We start from the raw sequence: 17,500 nt of genomic DNA on the forward strand, positions 1-17,500 counted from the left end.
TGATGATGACTTCCGCACAGGTTGTCGAAACGTCAGTCACTGCCACCGACAACAGTCCTTCTCAGGACTACACTCACCCGGACGATCAGACTACACCTTTACAATTTTTTGTGAGTAACTTTACATGCTACACGATTATACAGATGAAGGTAATCCTGGAAAGGAGTAGTGATCTTCACTAGGTAAAAAAATGATTATGAAACCTGAATGGGAAATAAATCTTGTCTTAAAATGTCTGGGTCTATTTACAAGCCTGTACCTTCTTCTGGACAGTAATATGCTACAAGATAACTAGAAAAAATGTAGGGATGCTCAGAAGAACTGATAAGTTCAGTATAGCAGGTTATAATGCAATAGATGTAAATAATTTCCAGTCAGTACATCATATATTGACCCCATTCTTGTTAGGGTACAGTATATGCAAGTTTCTTTTCCATAACTTTTTCTTCCCTAAACCTAGGGAAAACCTTTGCTGATACGATTTTTCCCACCACATCACTCCCACCTTCCCTGCTCCCCTGATATGAATAATAACTGGCCCTTAGATAATTTTACCTATTAAAGGCAGTAAACTTAACGAACTAAAGCACCACTTTGATAGCTTGATTAAGTCTATGTATTAGATTCACTGACCTGAGTCCAAGGATCTAGTTTTCCTTGACAGAAGGAAGGAGCATCATGAACAGTGTATTTGCAACTTGCGGCAAAGTCTGTTAAAGAGATGTGGTGACCACAGTCAGGGAGACGACAACCTTGTTGTTTGTGCCAAATACAAATGTCTGTTTTCTTGAGACACTTATCTGGACAAGGTTTGCACAATGTGCATTGTACAGACACATTCCAAGAAACAGACTTCAACCACTGACAGGAGCTATGCAATGTAGTGCGGCAAAGTCCTAGATAACTGGCAAAATAAATAAAAATAAGAGCAAATTGTATTAGTCATGGTACAAAGTAATGGGGAAATAAGTTGACTCAAGGCGATGGCGGGTGGAAAAGAGAGTCAGGTGAAATTTGACCTGAGAGGATCGACTTAAAATGGTAAGAGACCAGGGTGATTTTGGAAGAGGTCTATCGAAAGGTTGTAGTAAACAAAGTGGATTTCTTTACCTATGGTATCTGATTTAAAATTGTCATTATACGCTCACTGTCATAGTTCTGGCTGTTAGATTACCAATTCTCCTTTTCCTTTGGTTCAAGCAAAAAAGAACCCGTAAGCACGCGTGCAGTCTACCTTAACAGTTCCCTACAAAGTCTTTTCTCTTCCTCTTGATTGGAGTCAGCGTTTGTCCAGAGTTTTATGCTGATCAGAGTTTTGTGAGCCTCTAAGGTGATGTGATATAATTTGCTGACATTGAATCGAGCAGAATTTGCATACAGGGTGGGTTCTATGCAGATGCCACACAGCTGTGAGGCCCATCCCCAGAAAAGTGCAATCAGCCTACAAAATAGACCACTTGGAACACGGTTGGTGTTAAAAGTGAGGAACACCGGTAGAGGGCCGTTGTCTATGTCCTTGCTTCTTTTGTCCTTCATTGGTAGTGTCAGCATACAGGGTACAAAGTAAGGGAAGTCTCTCCCTTTACAGCCTCTAGAGTTGCAGATTAGATTGAACTTTTCCATTAATTCAAGTAAATTCTCCCTTGCTCCCTCTAATTTCAAGTTTTCAAATGCGTGATTGAGCAAGTCGTTGGAAAGAAATCCTTCATTCTCGAGGATCCGGTAATGTCTCTTGATAAAAGGTGCTGCTTTCCAAGTTGGATTCACTGTTATTATCTTAATGAGTACATTGATCAACCATTGTGGATCCAGAACTACCATACCATCTGGATTTTGAGGGAGATCATGATGGATAATTGTTCCACGAGAATGTAAAAAGTGAAGAAGTTCTTCTACGTCATCTTTGACATCAAAATGGCAAATGGCTTCAGCAACATCCTCTTCAAAACGCTTTTTAGGAAGATAATGCTCCCCCTTTTCCACCATTTCAAATACTTTTTCCTCGACACGGAGCCACTGCAAAGGAACTTCCTTCTTTACGTGTGGCATCTTTTCAGCAAGTTCCAATATTTTCTGACGCAGAGAAACTATCTCTGAGTCTTCTTGCTGATATGGATTACCAGCTTTTGTGTTATCAATGACAAAACTGTCATGGATGTGATCTACGACTTCACGTGGAGCCATATCATAAATTTTCTTCAGCGCTACTTCCATTACTGTGGTAGGATCACGCTCCGATTTTCTTACACTATCAGCATACGTACCCACAAGTATCACTAGAGGAAAAGCACCTTCTGTTGTCTGTCCGAGTTTCTTTGCAGTTTTCAAAGAGTGTACCAAGTCCAGCCATTTCAAAATGTGATCAAGGTTAGTATCCTCTGTGTCTGGTGATGTTACTTCTACCTCTGCATGATCAAGGGGCCGTACACGACTCTGTGCCGGGGCAGCCAATTCTCTTGTCAGATCCAACGCTAACACATATATGGCTTCTCGAGACAGAAAAATGGGATGAATGGCATGATATACTGCTTGGCCAGCAAAATCCCAAATCACAGGCCATATGCTCTCATTGTTGCTTGGATCTTCCCTTTCGAGGCCAGCCTCTACGAGGAAGGCAACGTTTACTGGTATCTGCTCTAGGTTCTGTTCTTTTATGGTATCCTTAGCAGCTACAAGAAAAATAACCAATAATAAGTTCTCACATAAGTAATCTCTCACTCACAGGCTGTTTCAAACTGATCAAACAGCTTTATTTTAATTACAAGTATAGTCGAATTGGGAGGATTATGCTTAGATTGAATTCTAATAAAAATCTTAGGGTAAATATCAGCCAATATGTGGGACACAACTTTTTTACTTTAGCATACGCGTTGAGATTACTTAGGAAATTCTTCGTGTTCAATAATTATATTGTTCTAAAGATAAATCATTATCACCAATTCATACCATTATAAATATTATTATCATCATTCCTGCAGTGTGTGTCGAGAAAACGTATTCGATTTTCTCCTTCCATTCAATCACTAAAAAGCTATAACTGAAACACTAGAAAGTGGACAGTTAAAGAGTGTAATTCTTCCTAACAGATACCATCTAACTCACAATTTATGATTGTTTAAAATGTTGAACGCTGGCAAAAACATAAAGGATTTCTTGTTACCATCTATTAAATCAAGAGTTTTTTTACTCCGGGAACTTCTAATTGACTTCTGTGAAAATTAATCGCCGAAGTAAAGAAAAAAAAATGGTCATCAGTCAAATAGCCTATTATGATTCCGGTTAGCTCAATGGATAGAGCACTGGACTGTTGTGCGGGAGGTCGAAGGTTCGAGCCCCGGCCGGACCAACACTCAGGGTCTTAATAATTGAGAAGAATTTGCTACCTTTCTATAACATCAAGAAATGGTTAGATATTCTAGTCTTCTCGGATGGAGACGAATAAATGGAGGTCACGTCTCCTGCAGGGTTGGGGTAGAAGACGTTAATTTCCCACACACGAGATTACTGTGTGCTGGATGTCATCCCCCGGGGTGGGACGGGTGGAATATTGGGCGCACGTAATTTAGAGCCTCGCTCTTTTGTGGGACCCTCACCACACTCTGGTGAAAGTGATTACATAAATACCCCAACTGCTGGTACTCATGCCAGCTGTGAGAAAACTCAAACAGCTGTACGAGTAAGTGAGAAATTTTTCTTTGGCCCTTACTCATTTTACTGCTACCTTACTTTGAATTGGTGTGGAGCTCCTACAACTCCATGGGCCGGACATTTTTTTTTTGTTTTTTTTTGTTTGATTTTCGAACTCTGACTAATTAAGTCTCCTGCTGCACTGTTGATTATACAAGGTAAAATGTTCCTTTTTCCCCAGCATCTCATTACTGAGCCTTTGCATTCAATTGAGTGTTGACAGACTCTACAGCAGTCCAGCTTTGCACTATGTAGACTATGGTCCAGATCTTAACCGCACTTATTGAACAAGTATAACTCTTTTTTACTTTCACCTTTTTGGCTCTTCCTCTCTTGGTCATGACACGCTGACCTGATCGCTGCGCTTTGGACCTTCATGACTTAAAGCCAAATAGCTTCCCATTTGGCCGTCCAAATCAGTCAATAAGTACATAATATTCAACGAAAACTCTTTCTTATTAGTGTTGTCAACTTACCTTTCGATTCTATTGTATTTCTATAAAATTCTTCATGTGTGAGCTCATCACCTCCAAGTTCTTCTGTTCTTGACTCTTTGACAACAGACTCCTCTTTGGCTTTCTTTGCCTTCGTGCTTTCATCTCTGACTGATTCTTCGGTGAATTGTAAAGCTGAATTTGATTTTTCCGGAGAGCTGCTCAGTAACTCATTTGAGAACAGTTCAGCAGATTTGGGATCATCCGTACTTGTGGATTCAAGAGAGGCAGGATTTCTCAACGCTCCTGAACCAGCATCCTTGACTTTCGGAGAGCTGTCTGGTAACTTCTTTGTGATCAGTTCAGCACTTGTGGATTCAAGAGAAACAGGATTTCTCCGTGCTCCTAATTCAGCATCCTTGACTTTCGGAGGGCTGCTCAGTAACTCCTTTGTGACCAGTTCAGCACATTTGAGATCAAAGGGAGTTGTGGATTCAAGAAAGGCAGGATTTCTCCATGCTCCTAGGCCTGCATCCTTCACAGCGGGCATCATTTTCACTCCATCAGTGCTGGGTTCATGTGCATTGAAATTTTCACCACGGAGATTTTTTCCAAGACTTGTTTTACCAACACGATCCTGACCAATCAATAAAATCTTTGTTCGTTTGTCAAAGGTCCTGCCACTTTGTAATCCTCTTTGGTATGCTTCTAGCGCAAATTCTCCTCTAGCCAGTACATAGAAGGGGATCACATCTGTAAATAAATTCGTTTTTTGTAGTAAATAACAAGCAAATAGGTTTGCAGAGGTAAAAATATTAACAGAAGTCTCCTTGATTTAAAATATCATCAGAAGTACCATTTCTAACAAAGCATAGCTGGCCTGGAGTTAAAGGAACCTTATGTTCTTCTTTGGGGATGCAGAATAAACTGCATCAAGTGCCGTTTGGTTCTAAAAACTGCGGGCGATTAAGCGTCACATAGTACTGGAGAGGAAATTATGAAAACCAATCATGTCATCACGTAATTCTACTTTCCAAGAACAGCACAACTTGATCCGTATTAAATGAGCAAAGAGAGATAATAAATAGGAAAACGGAGAAAAAAGCCTTGAAGTTAAAGCATGAATTTACTGTCATTTCGGAGTTAAGAGACAGATCATTTTATGATTCTGAGTCACACATTAAACGTAGTATACTGTTATAAAACTACAATTACTAACTGTAATGTAATGAGCTGCACACGTACCTTGAGCGGGTTGAAGGCTGAGATAGTGCACCTCATGAATATGTCCCAGTACAAGTGGTTTGCTATCGTCAACTGGACAATGTGGCGTAATCATTACATCCCTGCCATGGGTTAGACTGCTGACCACACGAATGCACGTTTCAAAGTAGTTTGCTGCGCTACACAGAATCACGTGATCACCCCAAGCGCCATCTTGTTCCATGTGTGTTAGGTATTCAGTCCATGTTTGATGTCCATGGACAAAGTGAAACAGGTCTGTTCCATCTGGCTGTGAGAAAAATCAGTTAAAGCAAACTTAAACAAGGAGGATTGTTAAGAGAAAATTGAGTGCGTGAAGCACGATTCAGGGAGTAACATTATCACAAAGGTTCGAGACGACCTTTAATTAGCAATTCACTATATAAAACAACTTTTGTGATTGAGAAGTTTATCAAAACGTCCGTGTATTTTCCAAACGCTTAGCAAACAGCTGGAAAAACGAAACAAAAATCAAACAAAAAGAAAAAACCAGGAAGATTTATCATGAAGAGTGTAACTAGAATTCTGTTATCTGAAGGTGGTTTAAGGGCAGCTTTCTTGAAAACTGAAATATTCTAACCACGGAAAGGGGTAGCTTGCTTCTAAGGAAACTATATTCAGTAGCAAAGGATTCAACTCTAACCAACACCATTGTGCGGAATCTTACAAAATAAAGTTCAACCTTTCAGTTCCTCTTCCCACCAGGCTACAAGCTGGTCACTTCACCCTGGGATAGGCTCTGGTGGTGTTGACCTGTATACACACTTCACCTTTATCATAATCTTAGGATAATATCACGTGGCATACTCTGTTAGACATACTAACATCAACTTACTAGTTTTGGGTTACTCCTGAGGTACTGGACCAAGGTTTGTCTTAATCTGCCGTATGGGATTTTGATTCCTTTAACAATTTCCAGTTGTTCTGACAAGGCATAGAACATGCAATTTCCTGATCCTTGATTGTCGGATATTCTGAAGCCCTTGTCTGATGCAATGTTCCTCAGCCCCGATAATAGATCTGTTCTTCTTTTAACTTTGCTTGCATCAAGCTGCATCTCTTGAAGTTCCTGGATGATTTGGTCAAGAGTAGCTAGAAAAGATCAAGTTTTTACTAATTGAACTACATGAAAGAAGAGCAACAATATTCAGCTGGAAAATATAAATTCCCCAGCTAGTAAGAGAAACTTGGAGGGTAAAAAAGGAAAGAAGGCCTTCAACCACTAAATAACCGATGTATTGTTCTACAACTGAGCCTTGAAGTGACACACTGGCAGTCAAGTGACTTTTTAGGTTCGATATTTGCCCGTTACGTAATGTTGGATAAAATAATCTTAAGAGAAGGGGTTGACACGAAACAGGTCTACACTTTGACATATTTGCGAATCCTGGAAAAATTCTGGGCTTCAAAAAGATACTGATTTATTTCCTCTACCGTATCAATATACGATTTCTTCAATACTGTGTCGAAAGACAAATGTATTGCGACCGGCTTTGATCGAAACAGCGTTTAAACCTCCGCTTTGTTTTGAGAAAAAGAAGAAAAATGCCCCAAGTCTCCCTGTTTCTGGCAATTTATGTTTGTTTCCTGGTGAAATGTGATGAAACCTTCATTTGTCCGAAAGAAACATCTCACACCAAACCAGATCGATAGTAAAAGAAATGCAAATTTGTATATACATGCCTTGGGATTGTAACCGAAAGCAGAGCTATAAATATTAACAGATGTCTCCTTAATGTAAAATACTATCAGAAGTATTACTTCTAACAAAGCGTAGCTCGCCTGGAGTTCAAAGAAAAGGAAAGGAGGAATGTTGGACCTTCTTGAAACTTCTCTGTTCATTTTTGGAGATGTCAGTTACCGTGTGTTATTTAACAAATGGTAAACACTACAGCGTACACTATTGAGTTATGGATGCACGCAGGAGGTTGCTAAGCACGAAAGAAGCGTGAGAGTCGCTCGAGGCGATAGCCGAGAGCGACTCTAGCTTCTTGAGTGCTTAACAAACCTCCCGCGTGCATCCATAACTCAATAGTTTACGCTGTGGTGTTTACCATTTGTTTTATAACATAACATTGATACATTTTAGCTAACGAGTTCCCTTTTATTTAACAAATCTTACGTGACCAGAAAAAACAAGCGCGCGTGGAAAAATAGTCTTTGCTTTAGCTCACGTCAGCAGCGTACACCCAAGGGCAAATGGGGGACGCTAAATTGACCAATCAGAGCGCGCGCTTTACTTTGGTTATGTTATATTCATATTTTTACTCACTTGGAGTTAGTAATGAATCAACTGTTCGTTGTTTGGTTGAAGTGTCGACATCTTCGGCCCCATGAGTTCTGAAACTTGTGTCTCGTCTTTTAGAAGCTAAAAAGATAGAAAGAATCATTTCTTTAATATTACACCAATCCACATGAGGATACAACTGATTACTATTTAATGGATAATTACTGAGGCATATGGCATCATGAGAAATATTACAGCCAGCTGAGGCCGTAGGCCTCAGCTGGCTGCAATATTACTCATAATGCCATGTGCCGAAGCAATTATCCATTATAATTATTGATCCCCATGAAATCCTATTGTTCTGTGTGTGTGTTGGATCTTCGAATGAATATGTGAACAATGAATATACGAACTTCATATATTCATTGTAGAGGTGTGATAATTGTGATGCTCATTGCTATTGTTCTTTGTTGTGATGAATATATCTTAGATTTTAATTGTGCCGAGGGTTGTTATTGTAGTTCGTTGTTATAGTTGTTCAAAACAGTTCTAATGATGGAATTAATTCGTGCAAGGCGTGTAACACTGCTAAAAATAAGCCAGAGAATTCAGTCATTTTACTCAGTGCGAACCTGGGTTTAGAAAGAGGATAGATTCGTCGGAAGACGAAGGATTATTTATTACACAGAGCTCTACGAAGGCAGATATTTCAGCAGAAATCAAAGATAATGTAGTGTAACGTTTGGACATATCTGTCAGTGCTTTAAAGTGCTACTGAAACGAAATTTTCGTATCTGAAACTTTTGCTCTAACCTGTAGTTCCCATCTATCCTTATTCTTATCCTTCCTTCTCATGTTTACCAAACATAACTGTTTTCTAACTTTTTTGTCTTTGAATTTTTGGCCACAATGTATAAAAATAAGAGTCACCAGTTACTGATCCTTCCCTAATAGTGGAGTTAGTTTTTTGCGGTTTCAAGTTTTCCATAAAAACATGTTCATACATTCCTAACTTTTTGTTTAGAGCCAAGAGACATGATATAGATTAATTTCCTTTGATATTAAGCCTTGTAGTCGGATTGAGGCGATCTGGGCTAGTTTTGAGGTACTGCCTTCCTCTGGAGACTGATAACGTGACGGTACGTTACAATAATTTACGTTTCGTTACGCTACGAAATCGTTAGCTTACCTGGAAGTTAAATCAGGAACTAACATCTTATTACTCATACGCACTAGCACTGCGGGTTGCCAAGTTGAAGATAATTTATGCAGCTCTCAGTGAGCGCATAATTATGGAAATTTCTGAGACTGCTTCCTAAGCGACTCCATGCCAGGCAATAAAAACAGTAATTTAAAATAATTCATAACAACAATTTTGAACTAAGCGACATTCTTGAAAATAATTACCTTGGTGGTAACAAAAATTTTCAGCTAGGTCTTTGCGCTGTACAAGTTCGTCCTGTAATGCAGCATTCAAAACTTGGAAAGTTGCTCTGCAACCTTTCTTCTGTTTCCAGTGTTTTAACATGTGATATGCTCTCTCGTCCAGACCCTCTCGTCTTTGTCCTATATCCTCTAGTTTTGCATCCTCGACCTTGAGGCGACGCCCAAGCTTTATCCACTTTTCACCAATTTGGGAGGCTAATTGTTCCAATTCATTATCTATTGGTGTGCCTTGTTTTACTGCAAAAAACAAAAAATAATAATTTCTATAGAACTACTACTGATACGGTCTTTTTACTGGGATCTCTGTACAAAATCAATCAATCACACTGTAAGCAAAGAACAATGATTCCAACCAGAAGCGTGTAATGGTCCAATTATATCAATCAGTGTTCAAGGCCGGAGGTAAGCTAACATGGCAAAAGACTTAAAGCAGTGAATTCAGTCTGTCTTACCATAATTTTTCTGTTGTAAAGATTTTTGTGATGTACAAACTTCACTAGATGGATCAGAATCCTGTAACGAAAAAACAAAAAAAAAACCATCTTAATGGTTTCTTCAGCATGTAAGACATAACATGTTCTCAAAAAAGACCTTCCTACTTCAGGTTGAATTCGTTTAGAGTAGGATTTCCGGGATTTCTCCAGGCTCAGATTGATTTTTCCAGGACTCCAAATTTCACTTTTAACCCTTTCATTATCAAGATTTCCAAATCATTTCTCCTTACGGTCTACACACGTCATCCCCTGACATCAGTAAGCATATTCTCCATACTTTTCTATAAACATTTCTTAAGGTGCTGACTAAGAGAATTTAATTAACAATCAAGAGCTTCTTTAGTTGATGATCATTTCCTATATTCTCCTGACCTTAATGTGAGACTCAGGGGTGATATTGTAAGGAGAAATTAGATGTTAGTCAATCTTAGGGGTTATAAAAAGGGTTAAGCTACTTGTGACACAAGGATTAGGAGTCAATTAAACCACAGCATAGTGGAGAGAGGTGAGTACCTTATCAATAGGGCAAACACAGTTAGCTCCAGAAAGGATTGTCAACAAAAAAAAAAAAAAAATAATGGGAATTCTAATTTCTTTACTCAGGGTTCATACCCTTTTTCAGAAACAAATTTTAAGGTTTTTTCCAGGACTTCTCCAGGCTCAGATTGATTTTTCCAGGACTCCAAATTTCACTTTTAACCCTTTCATTATCAAGATTTCCAAATCATTTCTCCTTACGGTCTACACACATTTCTTATAATGTAAGTTCTGAAAACTTCCAAAAACCAAAGTTAGTAAGTTACTAACCAACGTTAAAGACAAAGACGAACCGAGGAACAGACAGGGAACGATTTATAAGATCAATTGTTCCGACTGCCAAGCCTCCTACATCGGTGAGACTGGCAGAAACCTCACAACAAGACTGACTGAACACAGACGGGCGACGAGGAAAGGTGATGTCAGCAATCACATTGCTGAACACCATCGACTTACCAACCACAACATTGACTGGGACTCTACGCAACGCCTAACCTACAGCACTGACTATTTTCAACGACTGACTCTGGAAAGCTGGTTTACTAACTTAGAACAGACTCCCCTAAACAGATGTCAACAACTACCCGCTCCATACAAACGACTCATTCACGACATAAACATCACAAACGACCGAAAAAGAACGACCTAACTTTACCGAGAGATCGAAACAGACCAATCACGACCGACTTACGTCACTTGAGTCTTACAGCCAATAACATCACGGCAAAACCAACCGATCATTTCACACGAACTGGAATAAGAACATTCTACTGAAAACAATCATTCACTTGACTCTGATGATGACTTCCGCACAGGTTGTCGAAACGTCAGTCACTACCACCGACTACACTCACCCGGACGATCAGACTACACCTTCACATGTTACCCCCGGGTTCAAACCATTTACTGCAATACTTTTCAAATTCCGTCTGTCTAAATTGGTTTCCCAAAACTCAATTTCTCTTACACAATACTCATCTAAAGTAAACTTCGAATCCCAATCCTGCGCTGCTGCGACAGCTATTGAGCAATATCTGGTCATAATTCTGGATATGCTCCCAAACACTGCACCGGCGGAAATAATCTTACCCACTAGGGAACCCAATTCTCTAGCGGACACCAAATAGTGTTTTTGAGACTTTCTTTTAACGGAGCCCGCAATACTAGACAGGCGTCTATCCGAAATTCGCATAGTTCCGTGACTAGAGTCCCATACTATTAAGGCACCCTGTGGTTAACTCCGGAATTCGAAGCACATTTTAGTAGTTAACACCGTGTTCGATCAGGAAATCAATACAATAGCCTTGCATAGTTAACGACGACTGATTGGTTTTTATCCCTGCTTTCGTTTCAAATTCTCATCTATTTCCCATGGCAAAATTGTTTACAATATCACATTCCGTAAGCTAGCGGTGGGCGTCTATTTTTGGTAGCATATTCGAACACATTTATACGGTGGCCCACAGGGGGACATGACACATTTTCTTTTATCGCGCGATAAAATCAAAATATCGCGCGATAAAATGGCGCGATAAACGGAGATTATCGCGCGATAAATGATAAATTATCGCGCGATAAATGGAAATTATCGCGTCATAAATTCAATTTTATCGCGCGATATTTCGCACTCAGCGTGTGCGTGATATTAGTCACGCAGTAAACGCAGTAAGATGGCGTTGTTGAGGCATTCTTTAAATGGACTTTTACCTTTTGGAATAATCCATTTATCCAGCGCTGTCATTTACCGCCTTACGTCGGCAATGGCTTGCCTAATACTTTCCAGAGGAACGATATAATTAATCACTACTTTTCTCTCGATCTGGCTAACTCAGAGATCCTCGATTTTCTTTTCTTTTTTTTTTTTTTTCGTGGAATTGAAATAAGCTTGCGCCAGCTGAAACGAGTGCTTAGGCGTCAGGGTCTTCAGTAGAAGAAAAGACCATAGTGACATGAAGAAAATCTTAAATGCGATTGAAACTGAACTTGGAGGAAGTGGGGTCAGTATTGGTTATCGCCAAATGCACCAGCGATTAAGAATTGAATATGGTCTTGTTGTCCAGAAGGAGACCGTACGAGTTTTAAGTAAAGAATTGGATCCTGCTGGCGTACAGTCACGATCATCAAAGCGATTACGAAGAAGAGAATACCATGGCAAAGGACCCAACTACATTTGGCATATAGGTGGTTACGGCAAGCTCAAACCATTTGGGTTTTGCATACATGGGGCCGACGTATTCTTTGGTTAGAAGTTGGCCGTATAAACAACTTTTACAGACTATATTCGTCAAATTGGTGGAGTCCCAAGGATAGTGCGTGCAGATGCGTGAACAGGAAATGTATATGTCGCGGGAATACAACGGTTTTTGAGGTCAGGGTGCGAATATGCATTTTCAGGGGATAAAAGTTTCTTGACAATGACAATGAAATTTAGAGGGCATATGGTATAGACTGGAGGGCATATAGTATAGACTGGAGGGCATATAGTATAGACTGGAGGGCATATAGTATAAACTGGAGGATAAGCAAACTGATGAAAGTTTATTTCAAGGTTTTAGTGTAACACAACAGTATAAGTATGATGCACGATATCGCAGAGGTCAGTGGTTCGAGTCCCGTACAGGCCTGATTTTTTTCAGGTCTGATTTTCGCTATTGCTTAAATAGCGCTATCTATCGTGCATCATACGTATCTAATACCGCAGTTCAAAATATATGAACTTCATATATTTCATTGTATCTCATAACAGTATAAGTCATGCAGTCATCAAAAAGTTATCACAAAATATAAATCAATAATAAACATTTCCACGGGCTCGGATCGCGGTCTATTAGATGAAAATTAGACTGAATACATTTTATAGCTAACCAGTAATTTTTTAAAGCAGGCTAATTTCATTATTAATAAAGGCTTTTTAAACCTGACAACAACGCTCTTGTCGACACATCTACCCTCTAGAAATTTGCAAACCTGCTATGTAATCAGAAAGATTAGATAATCCACTCTTGTTCTCAGACACTGACAGCCATCCCTGAAAGCGTCTCGTAAGATTTCGCAACATCAAGGTTTACTGTACTGATTGACAGAGCTATGTGTCGCAGTATTGCAACGTACTGCTAAATGGTCTTTTTACGTAAATAAAACGAACTGTTGACCTCAAAACATACCTCCTGAACTGCGGCAGCCACTGTCGTCCAAGAAAACATCGTGCGTGACAGCCGATTACGTGACCTAACAAGTTTCCCATGATCGCGCGATAAATGATTAATTATCGCCCGATAATAAATATCATCGCCCGATAATAATATAAATTATTGCGCGATAATAATAAATTAAAAATTATCGCGCGATAAGTTAACATTTATCGCGCGATAACGTCCATCTATCACGAGAAAACTTCCATACATCGCGCAATAATTTCCATTTATTGCGCAATAATCTATCATTTATCGCGCGATCAAAAAAAATGTGGCATGTCCCTTATGGACCACCGCATATTTAGGTTTTAAGAAAGTTCTAGGGTAAGATTGAGTTTCATTGTGGAACTGAAAGAGGACAAGTCAATCATTTATACCGGTACATCAAATGCTCCTTGCCAAAAACGTTGAAGACGGGAAACAATCTGACGCTAGTGTAGATGAAACACTCTCAAGCGTTTGTCACCCAATGCTGAAATTATTTCAATCTTGTTCCCATCTTGTAATTCTGCGGCCGTGAATATCCGTGAATAAGGTTTTTAACAAACTTGTCAATGTGATAATTTTTCTTATCAATAAGTCATCGCTATGAGACTAGCTAACTTCGCAGCAGGAATCTCATGCAGACAGAGATTAAGTGATATCACATAATTAGAAGAGCTAATAAGCAAAACACACACAAAAAAAATAGCTACAGCAGAGCAAAGGAAAGAGAGGTAAAAATTATGGAAAAAAAAAAAGAAGATTAGGGAAAGGGTCAAAAGTCAGAGTAAAGACGAAACAGAGGTAAAGTACAAAATGACTGAGCGAAGAATACCAAGGTGAACTAATACAAACAAAAAATCTTAGTTGAATTAAGAGAGTTCTTCCCAATTGAGAGTTTTAGTTACAATACTCACGGAAATGGAAATCGATCTTTTCAGGCGTTGGTTAGGCTAGAAACTTTTCGCAAACTAAAACAGCTGGGTCGAGAAAAAGGTTAAGCTTTTGATACCTAATGTCGTGGTGTAAAGTCATTTCTGAACACCTAGAGGCTGTCAGCAATACCAATGTTGAGGCGATAGTAGATCAGATTTAATTTCAGATCGAGCGCCAATTCTTAACACACCCTCCAGCGATCGGACCAGATCGCCCGTTCCAGGCATCACTGTTCTTTAGGCGTTGGATGAAGGAGAGTGTCACAAAAATGCGGTGCATTCTAGAAGTGTTATCCAGTCATACTAAAGGAATAACGCGCTAGGCTGATAGCAGAATTAGGCTTTTTTTCAGGCCAGTTTTATTACATTTTTCAGGTTTTCTTTTCTAAGAATTAATATTTGGAGGAAGTTTTCCAAAATGTTGCAGAGGCCCGGTCTAGTCAAACTGCCAAAAGAGCACTGCACGTTGTTCAAGATTTTTTTAAATTTGTGGTTTCCTTGCAGGTGGAGGAGGACAGGGGAGCGGGAGCTCGAGAGAACAGGGGGCAGGAGAGGGAGAGAAGTGGGAGAACAGGGTGCTGGAAGCGGTATCTACATGTCGGCGGGAAGCGAGAGCAAAATGCAAGACAAGCAACGTTAATTGTAAAATTGGTAAAGATGCGATACTATTATTCAATGGTCGTTCAGAGCTAACTGGAGAAAGATTTTGCCAGATCCTTTCAGACTGCCGAGGTGAATGTGATTTGGAACCAAATGAAACTGAAGAAAATCAAGAATGTTATCTTGACTCGAAGGAAGAAGAGGCTGTAACCAAAACTTGGAGTAAGAAGAGGCCAGTGCGGCCTCCCCGGCGCATGGAAGCTGGACTTCAGTCTAACCTTAAAACTTTCCGCAGAGGTCTAAAAGAAGATTTTAACGTATCGAAGAAATCTGATAATCATTCGAACAAGACTGTACAATCATGCTTCACTAGCACTCAAACTGAACGCTCAAAATGCAAACGGGCGGTTCAACAATTGATGTACTAGCTACGACTAGTTACTTACGTCAAAAAGGGAAAGCAAACATGAACAGATGAGAAGCAAACTCCAAACGTTACGTCTGCCTCTCGACTGTTTTGTTTGATTTTCAAATGGCAATAGCTATTACATTACACAGTGAACTGAGACTTACGTCTCTATAATGAGATGTCAGAAGCGACGATCAAACTGTGATAACCCGATTAGTGAAACTTAGTTTAATTAACAAAACAGATCTGTAGTAAGTTTCATCGGGAACCAACGATCCCCCGCCAAAACAAAGGCCAGAAAATGAACAAGAATATTAAGTTTTGGCACAGTTTGAAAGTTAAACCCGATTTTCTGATCCTCTTCATTAATCTTAAGACGGGAGCAACACAATGAAGGGCGGGAGTCGGGAGGCAAAGGGGCACAAAAGTACGGGAGACAGGAGAACGTGGCACGGGTAGCGGTAGACTCGGAACCCCTTGTCCCCTCTTCCACCCCCCCCCCCCCCCCCCCATTGCAGAGACTTCATGAGGCAGCCTTCTTTATTACGGAAACTGTGTTAAGGAAGACAAACAGGCAGTTGCCACAAAGAATAACTTCTTACTAACTTTGCGTGATGGTCGCACTGGATATTACTGGCCCGAAATCGTGGCAGTACGGAACGAACGTAGCGAGATCCGTACAGAAACGACCGAGGACCAATACAGTTTGAGCAAGTGATGTTACTAAAATATTTTATTATGTGGCACTCGGGAAAACAATTTTATTGTCACTAATGATCACGAGTTTGTCTTTTTTTTTATGTAGGTGTGGTTATTAACTCAATCGAATTATTTCTACTTAGCGTACTAATTGACATTCTTTTTTTTAGATTTTCACGTTCAAAAGATGTTAAAACGGTGTCCCCAAGTGGGGAAGGGAATTTGAACTGAAAGGGTCAAGTCTTTCCACTGGAATAATGGTGGTTTATCTTTTAATGTGGGGACACAAAAAGCAAATGGCTCAAAAGAGAGGGGAAGGGAAGGGTAGGAGAGGAAATAATCAGGGGGAAGGGGGTGCACTTACTTACTTTCGCTGTCAACAAACCATCACTTCTACATTCGATAAATCTCCGTATAAAATTTATCTTCCCTCCCAGTCCCTGTCCCCGCCCATCTCCCATACCCAGTCAACGGTGTGGCTATGATCACGGGTGCTGTCTAAAACAGCTGCAGATATTCTTGGATTCTTTTTATCGGAAATTTAGAATAAGTATTAACAAAGCTGCATCGGGGGGAGAGCTAGGAGAAAAGAAACGCTAGTATCCCTAAATCGTGTTATAAAAGGCATATTTGTTTAAATATTTGTGATTTGTGAGCACCAACCGCTCTAGTTGGGTTTACAAGATGCGTATACAAGCACAGCAAGAATTTAGGAAATAAATCTACTACACCAACAAAATGTTTCAAACCTTCACTTTAAACTTTGAAATTTATTTACAAATGCTTTATCGCTCTGTATGGAAACAAAAATATTCCGCATAAACTATTCAAGTTGCGTGTTCTCAAATTGACCATCCACCTCGTCCACCGTGCATCTCCAGTCTAAACCGAAATTAAAAATTTTTCTGTGTTTCTAGAGAATTATATGCACCGTGACAACTACTCAATTTATCGAGAGAGACTACTTCCGAAAAGAAAACTTTTAAACTTCTGAAAGATTTTCTTTCTTCTTTCGCCCAACGGCAACCGTTTGGAGACATCTTCACTCGGCCGGGTTTTTTTTAAAGAGATCTGGGCCGAGTACAATAACTGTGTAGATAGCCTGTCTTTTAACCTGTAAAAACAAAAAACACAAGAGAACGATTAGAAAGCAAAGGAGAATAAACTGCATCAAATGCCGTTTCAATCTAGCGGGCGATTAACCGTCAATTAGTACTGGAAAGAAGTTTATGAAAACCACCCACGTCATCACGTATGTTAAATATGCAAAGAAAGAGAATAGATAGAAAAATAGAGAAAAAGCCTTGACGTTAAAGCCTGAATATACTGTCACCTAAGAGTTAAGAGGAAGATTTATAAATCTATGTAACACGTTAAACGAAATACACTGTTATCAAACTAAGCCTAAAATTACTAACTGTGCTGTAATGAGCTGTACCTTGAACGGGTTGAAGGCTGACATAGTGCACCTCATGAATATGTCCCAGTACAAGTACTTTGCTTTCGTCAACTGGACAATGTGGCGTAATCATTACATCATTGCTATGGGGAAGACTGCTGACCACACGAATGCAGGTTTCATAGCAGTTTGCT

The 17,500-nt window shown here is 39.7% G+C and overlaps 3 protein-coding genes across 5 annotated transcripts in view; all 3 read right to left on the minus strand.

The window, feature by feature from the left end:
• The window catches only part of LOC148740315 (uncharacterized), an 87,649-nt gene that overhangs the window by 22,715 nt on the left and 47,434 nt on the right, over positions 1 to 17,500 (minus strand). The gene's annotated exons all lie outside the window — the stretch shown is intronic.
• The window catches only part of LOC148740317 (uncharacterized), a 65,169-nt gene that overhangs the window by 10,399 nt on the left and 37,270 nt on the right, over positions 1 to 17,500 (minus strand). The window contains exons 12-17 of the mRNA XM_088750426.1: positions 7,657 to 7,752; positions 6,220 to 6,476; positions 5,367 to 5,634; positions 4,164 to 4,874; positions 1,235 to 2,669; positions 634 to 904 (exon numbers count right to left, since the gene is read on the minus strand). Of these exons, the coding sequence (XP_088606552.1) occupies positions 634 to 904; positions 1,235 to 2,669; positions 4,164 to 4,874; positions 5,367 to 5,634; positions 6,220 to 6,476; positions 7,657 to 7,752 (3,038 nt within the window). The remainder of the gene's footprint in view (positions 1 to 633; positions 905 to 1,234; positions 2,670 to 4,163; positions 4,875 to 5,366; positions 5,635 to 6,219; positions 6,477 to 7,656; positions 7,753 to 17,500) is intronic.
• LOC148740319 (OTU domain-containing protein DDB_G0284757-like) overlaps positions 16,658 to 17,500 on the minus strand; it is a 3,028-nt gene continuing 2,185 nt past the window's right edge. For both annotated transcript variants that reach the window (XM_088750605.1, XM_088750606.1), the window contains exons 2-3: positions 17,346 to 17,500; positions 16,658 to 17,021 (exon numbers count right to left, since the gene is read on the minus strand). The exon at positions 17,346 to 17,500 is cut by the window's right edge and continues 113 nt beyond it. In XM_088750605.1, coding sequence (XP_088606731.1) covers positions 17,017 to 17,021; positions 17,346 to 17,500 — 160 coding nt within the window. In that variant the 3' untranslated portion in view covers positions 16,658 to 17,016. The remainder of the gene's footprint in view (positions 17,022 to 17,345) is intronic.

The sequence above is a fragment of the Stylophora pistillata genome, chromosome 2, assembly GCF_964205215.1.
Source record: "Stylophora pistillata chromosome 2, jaStyPist1.2, whole genome shotgun sequence".
NCBI lineage: Eukaryota > Metazoa > Cnidaria > Anthozoa > Scleractinia > Pocilloporidae > Stylophora > Stylophora pistillata.